The sequence below is a fragment of the Anser anser genome (genome assembly GCF_964211835.1).
Source record: "Anser anser genome assembly, chromosome: 8".
NCBI classification, from domain to species: Eukaryota; Metazoa; Chordata; class Aves; order Anseriformes; family Anatidae; genus Anser; species Anser anser.
The window spans coordinates 3073495-3091460 of record NC_139728.1 but is presented as its reverse complement, the minus strand read 5'-3'; the positions used below and the strand labels follow the sequence as shown (position 1 = coordinate 3091460).

Sequence of the window (17966 nt, the reverse complement as noted above, 5' to 3'; positions counted from 1 at the left end):
CAGGTGATGTGGATAGTAGGTAGGTAACTGTTGCATAGCCACTCTGAAGGACTGGCAAAATCAGTAATAGGACAGCTGCTTTAGCAGCTGCCCAAATTCTAGCAAATAACACAATCTTCCAATAACACAATAAAGGGTTCCTGTCACTACACCGAAACAATTAATGGATATTGGTTTGGATGCATATAGTAACTACAAAGGAAGAACAGCTAATTAAAAAGTGTCTAGTACATTGAAAGCAATTCCTCCCTTTCCCTTTTTTCTATACTACCCTCTTACTGATTTATTATACTAAAGACAGTAAATGCCAGCTAATGGACAGTGTTTTGTGTTCTTAAAAATTTGTGGTAAGTATAGCCACTATTCCATAACAATCAACTTCTTAAAAAAATAAAAATAAAAAATAAGTTTGGGGACAGTAAAATGTTAGGAAGTCTTTAGAACCTTATAGCTTTTCAGAAATACCCTAAATTTTGTTTTATATCCTGTTTACTTAACCTTGAACTTTACACTTCCATTGCTTCATATATAAATGCATCTCCTCCTTCTGGGAGAAAAAACTGTAGCACATGAGGCCTTTAAAAGGAGGTTGGATAAACATGGAAGGATGGATTAAATAAATCTAGAGGTTTCTACTGGGCCTACAATTCTGCAGATAATGCCTTATGGAACCATTAATCTCTTCAAAGTATGCTTTATGAAGCTTTTTGGTTAGGGAGATATTTCTTGTTACAGATTTAAAGAATATTTTTCAATTACAGTACTGCAGAAAGAGGAGGATTTTAGTTTCTATAATAACTGTTCTCTACTGACAGCTAAACAATGAAAGGCCTCAAAAGGTTTGACACATGATTAGATCTACACTGTAAAGTGCAGCAGGCAAAAAAATATGGTAATTAAGGGCCTGATCAAGTAAATTGTTCAGGTATGTCTTTAACCTTAAGCACATGAGCAATCTAGTTAATTAAAAAAGAACAGATACTCATAGTTGTAATGAATCCATATTTGGATCAACAGTCCTGTCAATTACAAACATGAGACTTTCTGCCAAATAAAAGATGTGCTATGTTGCAAATTAATCCATTGACCTACACAGATTAACTTCATTATCTTAAAGAATTTATTATGATTACCTCCTAACATACTATTTTGCTACTGTTATTTATCAGCATCATGAGTTTGACAATATCTAAAATACCTCACAAAGATATCTTTAGTCAATACCCAGATAATACCTAACCAGCTGACAAAATTTACTTATCTAGCTCATATATAATCCATGTGTAAAAGCAGTTTCTCTCTTAATCAGCATTCCTTTTCTGGAATGCTTTTAAGAGGAAATTAAGTCATTTTTCTTGGTTTCTTATAAAATCTTTTCAATGGTAAGTAGAGTTAACATTTGGTCCCTGTTTGACTAAAGCATTGTAGAGTACCTGGGAGAATCCCAGTGCCAACTCTTGCCCATCCTGTGACTGTGACACCCTGCTCTTCAACCAACTCTTACTCTGCGTGAGAAGCTTTCATTCCGTTCTGAAGGAACTTGCTTTTTGAATTGAATTTGTTGTGAAACTGTTTCAAAGACTATACTGATTCCATTTCACCTGTGTACTTAGTGACACAAACATTTACCTCCAGCAGGTTAGTGATGCAAAACGTCCTGTTAGAGAAAACAAGCTGAGTGTTTTATGAAGAAATGTAGCATATGTAGGTTGAGGACCAGCTTCCTCAAATAAGAAATGCTGTCTTAGCAGGGATCTGTGTACCTATTACATTTGAAAGATTTAACTTGCAAACATTATTATAGACCAGTTCTGAAATTGTTTAAAGAAACAGTACGTTTTTGCTTAACAAAAATAAGATCAGAAAAATCAGTTTCAGTATCTAGCAGAGGAGTTTCTACAGCAAATGAATTGTATTTTAGTCATAAGTGACTGATATTAGTTTGAAAGCTTGCTGAAAATTAAAGTTGCATAAATGGGCTAGAACCAGGAAACTGGCAAAGCAAAGAGAAAAGAGTCAGACTGTGTGGTTGCAGTATTTCTGGAGCATGATAGATTTTTTTTTTTCCTTCTTGATTTAACAAGTTGAAAATCCGCTGAATAATTCATGAAGAGTGGAAGGGCTGAATCTTCCTGGAATGATATACAGTGTACGTACTGTGGCACAGGAGAAACTGCAAAGCTTTGTATCAGTTGCTGCCGTTTCTGCTGCCGATTGCAAGGTGCTGCTGCTTTTGGCGTTTTCACAGCTACCGAATCCTCAGTCATGCTCCCGTCTGCTCACAGCTATCTGCACCCTATGGACCCACCTTCGCTAGCTAGTCTCTGGGATTTCTTGTTACCTCCCTACCTTGGACACTGCTGTTCTCCAGATCGCTACTGCTAACTGCATTTTCTGGACTTGCAGCTTGTATGACTGAAATCTGCCTTAGAGTCCCTCAGCTGCACATGCTCTCTCGTGTTTGGCGGGGGACTTCTGCAGCAGGATCTTCGGACCCAGCTGAGGATGGGATTTACAGGGAGAAGCCAAAACTGAGCTGCATTCAGCGAGATGCCCAACGCCTCTTCCTGGAGTGCTAGCTCGCCGCTGCTGCTGCTCTGGGAGGACTCCTCCGGGACCCGCATCTTCCTGTCGCTGCTCTATGCGGTCCTAGCTATCTCAGGGACCTTATCCAATGTGATGGTCATCTACCTAGTTTTCTCCTTCAAGAAGCTGCAGACAACCAGTAACGCCTTCATCGTCAACGGCTGTGCGGCCGACCTCAGCGTGTGCGCCCTGTGGATGCCCCAGGAGGCAGTGCTGGGGCTGCTGCCCCCCAACTCCTCTTCCCTTCGCTCGGCCGAGTACCGCCTGCTCCGAGGGGGGCTCCTCGGCCTCGGCCTCACCGTCTCGCTGGCCTCTCACCTGCTGGTGGCCTTCAACAGGTACGTGCTCATCACCAAGCTGCCCAGCGTTTACCAGGCCCTCTACCAGCGGAGGCACACGGGCTGCATGATCGGGCTCTCCTGGGCCCTCGCCCTGCTCCTGCTCCTGCTGCTGCCCGGGCTCTGGACGCCGGGCTCGGCCCAGCAGCCGCCCCCGCGGCAGCCGGACGGCGGCTCCCGCTACACCGCGCTGCTCCTCGCCCTGGCCGTGCTGGGCCAGACGGCGCTGCTGCTCCACTGCTACCTCGGCATCGTGCGGCGGGTGCGGGGCAGCGCCAAGCGGGTCAGCGTCCTCAACTTCCACCTCCTGCACCAGCTGCCCTTCCCCGCCGCCCCGCCGCCGCCCCGCCGCGCCCAGCGCCGCCTCAGCAGCGTCTCGGTGCTGCTGCTCTGCTGCGTCTTCCTGCTGGGCACCCAGCCCCTCGTCTGGGTCAGCCTGCTGGCCTTCTTCCTGCGCCCGGCGCCGGCGGCGCTGCAGGCCGCCAGCTGGCTGCTGCTCTGCTCGCTCTCGGCCCTCAACCCGCTGCTCTACACGTGGCGCAGCGAGGAGTTCCGACGGGCGGCGCGCTCCGTCCTGCCCCGCGCCGAGGGCTCCGCCGCCGCCCCGCGACACCACGCCGCCGCCACCGGCCCCGCCGCCGCCGCTCCGCCCTGCCCGCAGCTGCCGCGGCGCCGGGGCACGGTGTGCAGCGCCGCCGCCGCGCCGCGCTGAGCGCCCCGGGGGGCCCGCGGGGAACGGCGAGGGGAGCCCCGGCGCCTCCGCGCCCCGCCGCCCGGCGGCGCCCGCCGCCTCCCCTCAGGCGCCGCCTCACGTCCGAGAGCCCCGGCGCAGGCAGCCTTGGGCAGCCCCGCGCTGTGCCCTGCTGGCCCCGCTCGCCTCTTGCTGCCCGCGGGCAGAGCCGTGAGGCGAGGCCGGGCGGCGGTGTCCCGCCCTTCGCCGCCCCTCAGCCCGCCATCCCGGCCCCAGGCAGCGGGTTTGGAAATCTGCGGTGACTGGTAAATATGGCAGCGGGCGTTAACCGCTTCTGAGCTCTGACGGTTTCAGTGTAAGGCAGGCGCCTGCATCTCTTTTTCCTGAGACTCGCTGCAAGTTTGTTTTTATAAAATCTGTGTGATTCTTTGAGCGTTTGAAATAATTGCTTTGAGTGTGCTCCCTGAACACAAGGTTCATTTGTGAAGAACTGGCAAATGTTTCAGACCCCTCCCCAAAAAATCCCTCAGGAACGGTTTCCTTTTCCCCCAACTTTACCATCTCAGTGCGCCATGCGGGACCCTCCTTGACCTTTTCTTTGGCAAACTTCAAGATGATGCTATCTGTGGAAATTGTTAAAAACATAGACACCTTTTTAGTAATCTGGTTTGGATTTTTTAAAAAAGCTCTTTATATAAGGCCTGTTTTGACAAAGGCCTCTGCTTGTGGTAATGCACTCAGTAAAATATAACGCAATATGGAGACTAGTGCTGTCCTTCTAGCCTTATCATCTGTTCAGTTACCAATTTGTTGTGTTTCTATTAAATACATTATTGTTGAAGTGGGATTTCACAGCTTCTGCTAAATATAAAATGACAGATTTTCTGCGGCGTTTGGAAAGGCGACAACTACCTCCCACGGAGGGTGGTGAGGGAAATGGAACTGTGGTGGTGAGTGCTGCAGCCTCTTTCCTCACAGGAACAGACCTGAAACACCGGTGGTTCCTTCTCCTGTGCTTGACCACCTCCTTCCACTTTTCCAAGCTGATGTTGTGCTCATGGTGATGTTACTTGGCACTGTTTGCCTTTTGGCACAAAAGGCTGGAATGGGTAATTCTTTTCTGAATCCATGGCCGCTGCTCATTAAAACAATCAGAGCAGAAACACTTCAGTTGTGCTGTCGAGAGGGTGAATGGACACAGGGAACAAAGGAGAGTTATTCACAAAAAGAGGTTTCTGCATTTGATGACAAGTGTTTATATGAGTTTGGCAGTTCTTAGGAGAATATTTGAATGCTAAGACAATACAGAGGAAACAAGCACAATGGTATAACTTAAAAAGCTACTTGGCCGTATTTACAGTGCTCCACACTTCATGTACCTTACACGATGTGGCTTAAGTTTCAACAGAAGTTTCTTTTAAAGGAAGAATTTCATTTTTTCCTGACTCTTAGACCCATTCAACGTCTATGATACACAGATATATATAAAAATTCCCCTACCAATCTTCTATTTTTCAAAATAAAAAAGTTGCCATCACAGAAAAGATTCTTCTTGAGGATGGATTTGACAAAGCCAAGGAGCTATGGCCTCAAAAGGAGAAAAAATAAAATATCTTGATGTCCTGATAATGTATCAACATCTTGAAAACAGCTTTAGTCACTTACAGGGACCTGTAGAAAAGTAAGAGGAGTTTCTTAGAATCTGAGGCTTACGGAGTTTCTAACTCCATCTCAGAGACAGCATGCCACCTGTGAGACAGCACTGGAAGGATCGGGAGGGCTAGCAAGGAATCATGGTTGTAAAAAGTTTGCAAGGTTTATTTTATCACCACTGTGCATCTGTCTTGGAAAGTACTGTCTTCTTGTAATCTCACAGCGTAATCAAAGTGACTGTACTTTTGCTAGCTTTGCGCAGCAAATGGAGACAAACGAGAGCTGTTCCAACCACGTCTATACCAATTCTGGAACATATTCTGAATCACTGCCAAAACAAAGCTAAACCAAGGGCCACCCAGGGCTAAGATGCCGTTCTACTATGAGGTAATCCTTAGGCTGGAACCCACGAAAGGATGAGTACCACCACTTCTCACCATAGCTGCAGACACTTGGCAAAGCTCAGTACTGGGCCCATAAGCAAAGGAACAAACATTAAAATAATAAATTAGACAACATCCCCCCCTGTTTTTGACTACGGAACATGGCAGTCTGGAATTCAAGCAATAACCTGTTTCAGAAATCGATATCCAAATGTGAGAAAATGAACTTCTGGGTTTCTCCCTTATCAAATAGCATGCAAGTTAAATCTGAAATGCCTGTATTTTATATAGACAATGTTTTAAATGCAAGTATGTATAAAAAATGCTATAGTGCAAAACGTCATTCAGCTATCCTTATGCTATGCATTAATTCTAGAGAACAGCTGGAAATCCCTTGGAAAGTTTGATGTAATTACATCTGACTGTAAATCTTTGACTGTTTTAATACACTCAGGTGACCTAAATAGCATTACACAGAAAATAATTTTAATTTTAAATTTCTCTAATTAAAAAAAATATTTTAATTTAAATTTTAAAGAATTTAAGATTTTTAAATAAAAATAATTTTAATGTTAATTAAATTAAATCTTTAAATTAAGAATTTTAATTTATTTTTAATTTAATCTAAAAATTTTAAAATTACTGCTCAGAAAAGTCCTGTATACCTTGTTCTGCAGCGATATTCTTTGTATTTCCACATTATAAATACTCTGTGGTAAATCACAATGGAAGCTCTGCTTAACTCAACTTTTCCTGCCTCTGTGTTACTGCTTCTTATATGAGAAAATTGATCTGAGTCTCAGTTTTTAGCATTTCTGCTTTTCTTTTTACAGCTAATTCAAATGTGTCCACTGCTAGTTTAATGGTGACTTTTCTTCAATATGAATTTCTGTCATGTTCACACTACTAATTGACAGGTGCAAAGCATACGTTGCCAATTGTCCATTAAAATTTGCAGGTGCAAGGCATATTTGTACTTTTAAAAATCATTCTTTAAAATGTTTCAAACAAACAATCTTTCAAAAGATGTAAATGAAGATGTAAATGAAGCAAAGTTCTCTTTTGATCTGGCATGGTGCCAAGCAAGGTGAGCATGGCCTAAAGCTTCCCCTCCTAGCTGACTGGTCAGCTTCACGAATATTGAACGATGGGTGTGATTTCACCAAAGTGTTGAATTTCTTATATGGTAGTGCAAATCCATCACGTTATTCGTGTGCAGCAGGTGCCTATTCCTTTGCTATTTCCTCAGGGCTTCCGGAAACAAGAGCAGCTAGATGTCAGGAACAGGCTGGATGAATTGTGGTCAGTTGTATTGGTCTGGCTTGAAACAGCCATTTGGTATTACAACCAAAGTAAATTTGCCTGTAATTTAGCCACTCAATTTGTGGTTTGCCTATGCAGAAATATAGCCTTTCCCTGTGGGACCAGGTCTTTGCAGGTAAAATTGTGATGCTTCAGAACAACACCCCAAGGCAGGTGTTAACAAATACAGCTATTTGTGAAAAATCTTGCAGAGGCTGTTTGTGAAGTTACAGTTTGGATCAAATCATTGGAAGTTATCTTTAATTTAAGGTAGTTCTAAAAAGCCTTGAGCTCTTTTGTGGAATTGGGTAGCTATAATAATATGGACCTCCACCAAAACTGGACAATTGTTGCCCTAGACAAAGGTGCCATGAACAAAGTGAGGCTGGGAAAATATGACAAGAGGAGATAAAGATGGCAGGAAGAGGGCACTAACAGTGTGATCCTGGGAAACAGTACAGAGAAAAAGGTCAAAAAGCCAAAAGAGGCCTGGGATTATGATGAAATAAACCCTATAAAATTGTTTGATTCCTTATACGGGTGAGGAAACAGAATTCTATACTTCTCTTAATAAGTAAGACTGCACAGTTGCATTCTCAATTTCTTCTTTTAACAAAGTGTTCCACACACCAGCAGATTTCATTAATCTCTAGCATCAAAAAAGACTACCAGTATGAATTGCATCAGCGTTCTTATGGAGACTACATTCATCAGCATTACTGGACTTATAAGCAGGAATAAGAGCTTACCTCCGGATTCAGTCAGCCATAAGCACACTGTGAACCTTTTTTTCTAACTACCAAATTGATGCTATTTTTAAAAAAACCCACATACAGATTATTTTCAAATGAAGACGTTTAAGTGTAGCATTTCATTAAAGAAAAAGTGACAACATATACTTTAGCTTTCCATTTCATCTTAAATCACATAACTAGATTATTGCAGTATTCTTTAAATTCAGAAGTCCCTTTCCCAACCGGCAGCGAAAATAGCTTTTCTCGTGACTGTTTAACTTCTAAGAAAGCTACCTTTTTTGCTCTTTTATGTCAATCCTTCCCCTGCACTGTCATCATTTTACCAGAGTAATAGTCTCCTTTCCCTCTTTTTCTTTTTCTCTTTTTCTCTCTTTCTTCGCTATTTTCTGTAATTTCCTTCACTAAGGGCAGAGTCCTTGATCCTGCTGATCAAGGAATGACTCCTTGAGCAGTGTAAGTTAGGGGAGACAAATGTAAACTAAAACTAAAAAAACTGAGGGAGAAGTCCCACATACTTAAGTTTCTACTGAAGGCTAAGAAGCAGTTGAAGGTGTGTTTTTTCCTATGTAGAGTAGTGGATAAATGCTGTCTATATTACAGATACTCACATTTGATTAAGGCTATGTAAAAAAAACCCTAAAGTGATACAGAAAAAAGTTACAAATAGTTTGAAGGCTGGAGAAAAACATTCATTGTTAACATTTATTGTGATTAACTCATTACAGCTGAGCTTTTGCGAAGCATTCTGAGGGAGAGCAAACTACCTGTTGGAGGGGGAGCTCAAGCCCCACAGGGGAGCTTTATGGCATCGTAGGCTTCAGCATGCTGAACTGTTGCCTCCGTGGGACAAAGGGTTAAAATAATGAATAACAAAACTGTGTCTATGCCAACATTTTACAGTATTCTTTAAATACCTTTTATACTCTACTTTTGTGGGATCAACCTCTGCTTCAAAAGTTTTCCTCCTTTAGAAGTGACAGCAGATGAAACCCATATTTATTATCAATTAAAGAAGAAATACAAGAAAGAAAGAATAGTTATTATTCTCACTAACTAGCTCCTATAGTTCAAAGACCAAGGTACAAAGAACAACGACGGAGCTGCTGTTATTGAAAAGCTTCACTTAGACCAAAGATGCCTTGCGTTCGGGAGCAGTCCGACAAAGTGAAGCAGCTGCTGGTCGTAGAGCCATACTGCAGGAGGCTGTTGCATTTGCCATTTTCAGAGTGGACATGCTGGTGCTGTTAGGGAAAGTATTCATATTTGTGAAAAATACCTGTGCAACTTGGGCTTCTCGGTAAGGCCAAATTTCAATTACTGCAGCAGGACTTGGCCTCTCTGATCCGTTCCCTTTCTTCCCAAGGGTTCAGAGAGCAGCTGAGTGAGGGAAGTTAAGTGTAGTAGTCCTGAGGGAGACACAGAAGGAACTACTATGCCTGGAAGAAATTTCTTCAGTATCTTAATTTTTTATTCAGAGCTTTATGAAGCTAACATCTCAGATGGAAATTTCTTAATAGCTGTCTTCAGGCTGTCTGGAGTCTTCACCTGTCCTGTGACATTCTCAGTGCAGAATTAAAAATGCAGATATGCATCAGGCAAGATCTTCAGCCATCCTGATCATTTCTGAAGCTGATGATGTGATGGAGGTGCAGTGTCAGTCTGAAGGCAGTGAAGTGAGCATTAGCAACAGAAGAAAACTATTTTTAAATGTAAGAATTTGAGAGGCAGATCTGATGAATCAAGCAATAGCCAGAGTTCTGAAAAGCATTGCACAGACTTTGTTTCCTGTTTATTCCACTGAATGTTGCAGTGAGATGTCCTCTTTGTTTTCTTCTGTCCCCTTTGTCTGCCTTACCTCAGGGTACCTCAGTGCTGGAACAGCTGCTTTCCTCTCACCCTCGAGCCTCTGACACTGATTTTTATATCATTTCATAAACACTGTTTCTGTGATTTCTTATAAACTTCATATTTTTCATTCCAAGACCTAGTGAAATGGCTGTATTGTAGCTGTGGAGACAGGAGCAGCAGGGTTTGAGCAGAGGAAATGTCAAGAAATACTGTTAAGATATTACATATTTACCTTAAGGCTATTACTCCTTTGTCTTCTGTTACATGTCATCCCTTGTTCTCAGTGCCTGTTGGGATAGCTTCACTGCAGGAGTCACCTTTTCCATAAACATTTCTTATTCAGTTAATCATTTTTTATAAAGGTAGTGGTAAAATCTTGCAGAATTTGGAATTTGCAGCCACATTAGCTCTTCCAGTGAGCATAATTGTGCCTGTTTCATTCAATAGAACGTCTTCTTTTACTGTAGGTCTTTTTTTTTTTTTTTTTTTTTTTTTCCCAGTTGTGGCTTTATTTCTCTCAGGCTGATTTTAAATCAGGGAGTTGGTAGACTGCAACCTGGGAAAACAAAAGCACAGCCTCACTTCTGCTTGTTTGACTTCAAGGCAAAGGCACTTTACATAAGTCTCCCTGTGACAATCAGCTTTTTTGTGTGTATGGTATTAAAACAAGACAGTAGGACTACCTATCATGTTAAAATAAAAGAGATAAAGCAGATCACAAAAAATATTCGTTGTATATGATGAGTAAATGTAAACTCTCTGGATTCTGCAGTAGATACCTTGCTTGGCTTTTTGCTGTTTATTATAACTGTTATGTACATATTAACAGGATTAGGCAATTCACACTCAAATATAACAAGTGATGGATCTGAGCTGAATTAAAGGCATGAATTTTTTTCTATCTCATGCATCATTAAATATTGCTATTGTACTGTCTACTGATTATCTATATTATACCTGTCACCTGATAGCAACCACGGTCGTTATGGTAATGTCAAGATTATAATTATAGTCCCTTCTGCAATGTAGGCATACTATGCTTAAAAATGTGTCGTTGAGGTGGTAGTGTCCCATGCTTGGTCTTGACCCAAACACAAATACATTCTGAGATTTTTGACGGAGAGGAAATTTATTTCTGAGTTATTACCATTCAAGGAAAATTATATACTTATATGTATATATGTGTGTGTATATATTAAAACATATATATATATATATATATAGCCTTTTAAACTACCTTTTTGCTTCATTTGATATAAAAAAAAATTGTAGAAACTTCTTATCCCTTGCCAAGTATCCCTTTGGCTGAGTTTGGGAATTTAAGAATATAAAAGACCACAGCTGTTACTCAGAGATCAACAAAATCACTTAAAAGCTTGTTGGGCAGCATGTGCCCGTGTGTCAGATAAGGCTATACCCATTTGCGACACAGTGCAGGTAGCGCCCTGATGTTCAGAGCGCGTCTCCTGGGGCAGAGCCGGTAACCTCTGATGCCCAGAGGCTGATCAGGAAACCAGAGCCCCACGCTTACTAGGCTGTGCTCAGCAGCTGGTGCAGGTAGAGGAAGACTGGCTGGGGAATAAAAGACGTAATTCCACGGAGTGGTCGGATTTCTGTGGAATGTAAAGGCAGAATTCTGAGAATCAGTTTTAAGTCATTATCTGGTATCTTCAGATTTTCTTACCATTGTTGGTCTATTTCCTTTTAGATTTGGGAGACAATTGTTTATCTAATTATAAAGAAAAAAAATCTCTCATTCATATACAAATACGTAAAACAGTCATCTTCCCAAATGTGAAAGTGTTCTGAGGAATCTTTGTGAATGTAATTCTGTGAGCAAGATATCTTCTGTGGGAAGATAAAACAGCAGTTAAAAATAAAAGCACATTGCATGTAAACCTAAGGGTCTTGTAACTGTTAACCTCATTTTCTAATATCTAACACTGTAAAAATTATGTCAAGGTAATGAATAAAATAGCTGATTATATGTTAATTTTATCTGTAATTTAAAAATTATTATGATCACCATATGAATGGCACAAACGGTTTTTAATTTCTGAATGAGGTCTCTAGAAATACTGCAGTGTTGTTTTGCTTTCTGTTCTCATCACTTACACAGTGCTATGTTGAAATACTACTTTTTATTGATTTCAAAACAAAAAATGTTGGTAACTTGTAATACATTTTTGGTAATATTTTTACACAATGTTTGGTTTCGAGCATGAATGTACATTTCCTGTGCCAGCCATCCCTACGTTGACATACATCCCTGTTATGTGAATGCTCTTATTCAGACAGTCTACGAGCAAACTCTTGCCAAGGATGTCCATTACAACTTCCAGTGATTGCAGGGTTGTCTTGAGATATTCAGCAAGGGTTTCTGATGCTAGTGGATGCTGTCAGCAGTGAGGGCGGCTGTATGTGTGCGGCTTGGGAACAAGGCTGCTATGCCTTCAGGCCAGCCAGCCAGTGTACAGGAGGGAAGTGACTGCTTTGTTCTCCCTCACAGAAGCCAGTTGCAAAGGGTCACAACTCTGCATCCCTTTAAAACGTGCTCATTTATGTGACTACACACCGAGTAGCACATTTATCCTCATATCTTCACAGACTTCAAGTGAAGTTACGTGAAAAGGAAGATAGGGCAATGGAATCTCAGTTCGTCCATTATTTAGGGCTTAAGGCCTTAGTTTACCCTGATCATTTAAGAAGTTTGTTTGATTAGTAGAATTTAATGGAAAATCTTTATCTTGCCATTGAACCTGAAGTAACAATTGGAAGACTTGACTGTTTCACTGCCCACTGCTGCTGGGCATTGGCAGCAGAAGTCCATGTAATGATCCAGTGTGGATGAATTGAACCATGTGGGAGACGCAGCAGGAGATATCCCTCCTAGTAGTAAAGAGCACAGCAGTGAATTAGGAAGAAGGATCAAGAGCAAGGGTGGATCTTGTGTATTCCCAGCTCACCAGAAGCTGCTGAGGGCATGAGCCAAACCTGGAGACTTCATCTGCTGTTCTGCGATGTCCTTTGTTAAGGGGACTGGGTTTGTTGCTGTCTGCTTGTGTACAGGTATGTCCTGTTCATATTGCCAAGGCAAATGAAACCTGGGCAGCTTTGAGTGCGTCTCAGATTCCAGATGAATACAGGGAAATCCATTACCTGAAAAAGGTTTCTATTTCACACAGCTTGTTACGAGTTGTGGTGGATCATTTCATGTCTGCTCAGTAATTCTTGTAAAATAGCCTTTGTTACTAAAAAAAGAGGCACAAAAAAACCCTCATATGAATGAAAAGTGTCTTTGTCCATTTTTTTTTTCCTTTCTTGACACATCAGGGGATCTTCCAAATCTTTTCAAATATTGCACCTTTGGGAGCAGGGATTGTTTTAGAACTGCCTTTAGCAATGTGAGAGGATTTAGCTATGCTGCCCTTGATGTCCTGTGAAGTTTGTGTTAGTATAGTTATGGTGCCAGAGCTTCAGCTGAGGCACAGGTAGGTTGCCTAGAGCATTGGTATGGATCTTGATTTTCCATTTTGGAGGGAAGGTGTTAGTCTGTTCCAAAGGAAAATCCATATTTTAGTCTCCCAGTTTTGAGTGGATGATCAGAGAGGAGTTCCTTGAGAGGTCAGTAATTTCGTCCCCTTATTCAGCTATATGTCTAGATAAATAGTCAAGGGTATCTTGACAGTTACATTAACAATGGCTCCCTGGGACTCTTCCTTTTGTTACATCTGTTGGTAGTGTCCAGCAGAGAATTACTGAGGTCAGGAGAAGAGAAGCTAGATGGCACTATGGTCCAAAGAGATCTTGTGCTGCTGCAGCTGAACAGGATGAAGCCGTGCAAGTCATCTGGTCTAAAACACCTCTAGATTTTCACAGATACCAGCAGAAACAGGGTCAGAATCCCTGAAATGGAATGAGAGAGGGAACAGGGTTTCCACTGATGCAGTTATTTAGCTTTTGTTTTTTAACACTGACAACAAATTGAATAGTTTAGGAAGCAGGTTTATATTTAAGTGTATGGACAAGAAAGAGAAAATTGCAGATGTAAAATGGCTTTAAGATTATCTGCACAGATAAAACTGTGAGAAATAGGTTGTGCATCATTGACATAACATTACTTATGCATATTTGTTTATTTTAAATGTACATTCAGATTCTTCTGCTCAAATATGTTAGTAAATATGGAAGTAGATAAGTTATACACCACATCTGTGCAGTTACAGGAAACAAACATCTTTATGTGGTCCAGAAAACTGGAGGGGAAAGATTCCTCCCTGATGCGCTTACAAATTTCTTTGCTCATTTTTTTAAGGATGGAGCACTGCCAAATATGAATGTTGTACAAGTAAATATCTGGGCTAGTTATTGTAAGACACTCATAAAGTTGTCTTTATATGCATATATTTTATTTTTCATATGTTGACTGTCTTAAACTCTATTTTTAGAACAAAATGATTTTTTATTAATTTATAGTCATTTTTAATTAGCTAATACGTGTAATTCATCCATTTGTATTATTATTAGAAGTTAAAGTCAGATGAGAATATACTAATATAATTCTTAATAAAATTGTAAGGCCAAGCAAAGCTTTTACTTAACCTCTGATTGGTATTTAAGAATACAAGGAGGCAATATAAGCTTAGGTGTTCCTTATAACAATGTCAAAGTTATTAAAAAAGCAAAACTCATAAACAAAAATACCCCTAAGCTTTGGAAATCTGGGGAGGTCTTATTTAATACTAAGTTTAAAGAAAGTCTGAGCATTTGAAAGTAAGTAACATCCAGGCAGCCAAATAACTTCGTGTCTGCAGTGAAGCCAGCCTCTAGGCTTTTTCATTAGTGCTTTTTGCTTATGCCGTGAGTGGGCCAGCACTGAGACAGTGCTATGTTTGAACTAAGTTCATCTGCTACAGACATGGGTCTGTCACAAAACACAGGCACTAAATGACTGGTAATATAGGAATTTATCATGGCAGAAGGTAGCCGTGAGATATCATACTGTTCCTTCAGGGTTCAGTACACCCTTCGTGTGATAGTAAAGGGTATGGATAGTGACATTGATTTGGAAATGCCAGAAAAGCTTTGAGGTTAGTCACTGGTCGGGAGGATTTTGAGGAACTTCAGGGGAACCTGCAGAAAGGACTAGCAAGTTCAAATGAAAAGCTTAATATAATTACAGAATTTTAATCCGTACACAATCACAAACCTGTATTACAAATAAGGGCAGCGACTAGCAGCTGGAAGAGAAATAGCGCTGAGGAGTAGGACTGAAGTGGAGAAAATGAGGTTGAAAGGAATAGAACAAGTCACCTCCTTGGGAGTGAAACTGAGGTAGTGGACGTAGCCAAGATGAAATAGTGGCAAGGATGCCAGAAGGAAGTTTATCAAAGTTACTTCAGGAGAGGCTTGAAAAGAGGGAATCATCTGTAGACAGAAGGCATGGTGGAAGAAAGAGGTCATTGTACAGAAAGTCTGCAGAGAAGCAGATCCATATTAACTGGCCGTGAGGTTGGAAATGTGAAGAACCAGGCTATTAGAACAACTGTATGCTTGAATAGCTTTCCCTTGGGCTAGCAGAGAGCCAACAAATCAATTGCCTTTAATATGGCACTGACTTTAAAAATAAAAAAAAAGTGAAATGAATTACAGAGAAATTATTTTTGAGATCTTCCTCCCATTTCAGAATGCACTGAATTTATCAGCTCCTGTTCTATTGTGTATTTGATGATTCAGGAGTTCTTTTTAGCCCCCGTGTTCAGTATCAGTATGCTAGGAGGACATATTTGAAGATCAAGTGGGAAAAATGATGCTTTCTGAGAGGTGGAAATCTTAGAGTCCTCTATGACCAAAATGGCTAACTGGAGGGATTTAGGAAGAAAATTCAGAATAAATTATAAGAAATTACAAAATCTTTCCCTTATGTCAACAACGTGTGAAAAGCTCTGGTTCCCGTTCACACTGTTTAGAAACACCACTTCCTTGCTGCTCTGCCCAGCGTTTGCATTGAATACCCAGATGCTGTATATTACACAGGAAAACGAGCATCTTCCAGTAAGCAGCATTGTTCCTTCAACTTACATTAACACACAGCAAATCATGAGTCTTGTCCTTTATTAATGTATTACTACTGCTTTATTACTGTGCAGCCTCTCATTTGGCACCTGACTTTCAAGATCTGGCTGGAGGTTTCAGCCTGGTACAGTACTTACATAGCTCTAAGTTTGGCTTTGTGCTGCCTCAGCAACAGGAAGGACCATCCACAGAGTACTGCCTGACCTAACAACGTTTCTGTTCTTTTCTTCTTTTGTCGCTCAAGTGCTTTCCTCCTAGAATTCAAGGAAACTCTAATTTTCTGGTTTCTGATGTGTCAAATCCTTTTAAAGAAGTGTGGATGTTGGCTGAACCTTCTGCAGGTTCAGTCTATAATGGATCAACTGAATGGAAGCCAAGAAGTTCTCTGATGTCTACTATAAGTCAAGGGTCATGTTGTATATAGTGCAAAATGCATGCATGGTGACAGGAAGCAGACTTTTCCCTATGTTTTAAATAAACAATAGCAGGTCCAATTTCTAGTTATGGGTGATAGGAAGATCTCCTTGTTCTATCTGATTTTTGTTTCCTGTAACACTGTATAAGGTACATCTCATTCATGTTTGCTGCCATTATTTGTATTTTCTAAGTGTGTGATGCAGCAAGTTCTTAAAAATAACCATCAACTTTGTATTTGTTTCCAAGAAAATGCTGATGCTTAAATAAAGTACTAATTTTGGATTGCAGCAAATACCCTAAAATGAACACACTCAGCAAGAAATCCAGCAGGGTTATTTTTTGGATTTAGTGTCATAGGTGAGCAGAATAAAGCATGAGCTGATACAGTCAGTGCATTTTAAATCTGTGAGAATATTTAAAATAATTGTTCTAAAAATTCATATAGTTTTTCAATTACTTACTTTACATTGAAACTGCTTATTTTAGCTCACTGTCCTTGTATGTGTTTATCCACAAGATAAATCAAAGCAGTGTATTTTATGGGGAAACAAAAAGTAATAGTATATGTAAATTTTGGCTGCTGACTTTTTGAAGGAAGTCCAGACAGGGCCTGTGAAACAGGCCTAGCACTTTGTGGGTCTCTAGAATAAAACCAAGAGAGTACATGAAAATAATAACTTTTCATAATGGCTCTGAATTAACGAGCAATTATTAATTACAATGAAAATATTCTGAGCAATACTGGACATGTATTAGAAATACATAATATAATATATAGGATGTTGAATAGGCTCTTTCATGATGTAGCATTCTTTTCCTCACTGACTTGAAGAGCTGATTATTGTAAATGCATCTATTTTGCAATAGTAACTTAAAAATTTGCTCTTCTGCTTAAAAACTTGTTCTGGTAAATTCATTTAACATTTATGGGGGATGCCAAATTAATTACGCTGTGTTTTTTTGTTTTCATTTTATTTCAGTCTTCTGTTAGTATTTGCTGCATTTTTAATTCTTTTGCAGAATACACGAGATTCCCAATGCTGTCCATTATTTCCATGAAAACCCTAACTTGCTTGCAATTAATCAGCTATAATATGTCTTCCAGGCTACCTGCTGAGGAAGGCAGGCCAGAGAACAGAGTAAGAGCTGAAGCTGGAAAGCCATTTTTCTGCTTGCCCCAATTCAGGATGGAAACTTCAAGTCTGCTACTGCATTTGTAGATAGAGACAGCTTGTGGAAAGCCACACATCTTTCTTTTCATCTCCTGTTGAAACTTAACTTTGCTGGTTGTATAATAGCTTACGTGCAAGTCATTCCAGTCTGTCTGCTCAAGCATCTCTTTCCTTTATAGCTTTGAAATCAGCCGCAGCTTTCTCAGCTACTCCCTGCCTGGAAGACACCTTCCCAGCAGCAGCCGTCTCCTGCCAGGGCCTGCTGCACAGGGAAGAGCAAAGGTTCCCTCTTGCTACTACTGCTTCACTCTTTTGTTTTGCTTCTTCTCTTTCTCTGCTTTCTCCCCAAGTTTAAGCTCTGAGCAGTTATGCAGCTCTAAACTACAGTATTTTTATTATGAATAGGAATTTCTACAAGCAGCTTTGCTCCAGCACAGGTGAGACCTAAGGAAAAAAAGACGAGAATGTTCTGTCGTCAGTGGAACAAGTCTGAGAATGATCTGTACCTCCACGTGTCTGCTCTGCTGTGTGCAGCATTTGCGTGCGGCATGTGGTAGTTTGACCATGTATGTGCCTTTTCGTTTTCTTTCAGTTCTACTACAGTCTTCCTAAATAGTGATTCCAACAGAAAATATATAAGGGATGAATGTCTCAAAGAGATTCATATTGTACTGGGAAAGAACAGATATAAGCAGGAGATTTTTGTAACAACACAGGCCCTGTGGATCTCCACAAAATATCAAATA

At 40.8% G+C, this 17966-nt stretch overlaps 1 protein-coding gene across 2 annotated transcripts in view; it reads left to right on the top strand.

The window, feature by feature from the left end:
- Nucleotides 1-378: 378 nt before the first annotated feature.
- Nucleotides 379-17966, top strand: part of GPR88 (G protein-coupled receptor 88) — a 32685-nt gene continuing 15097 nt past the window's right edge. For both annotated transcript variants that reach the window (XM_083847577.1, XM_083847578.1), the window contains exon 1: nucleotides 379-17786. In XM_083847577.1, coding sequence (XP_083703703.1) covers nucleotides 2551-3636 — 1086 coding nt within the window. In that variant the 5' untranslated portion in view covers nucleotides 379-2550 and the 3' untranslated portion in view covers nucleotides 3637-17786. The remainder of the gene's footprint in view (nucleotides 17787-17966) is intronic.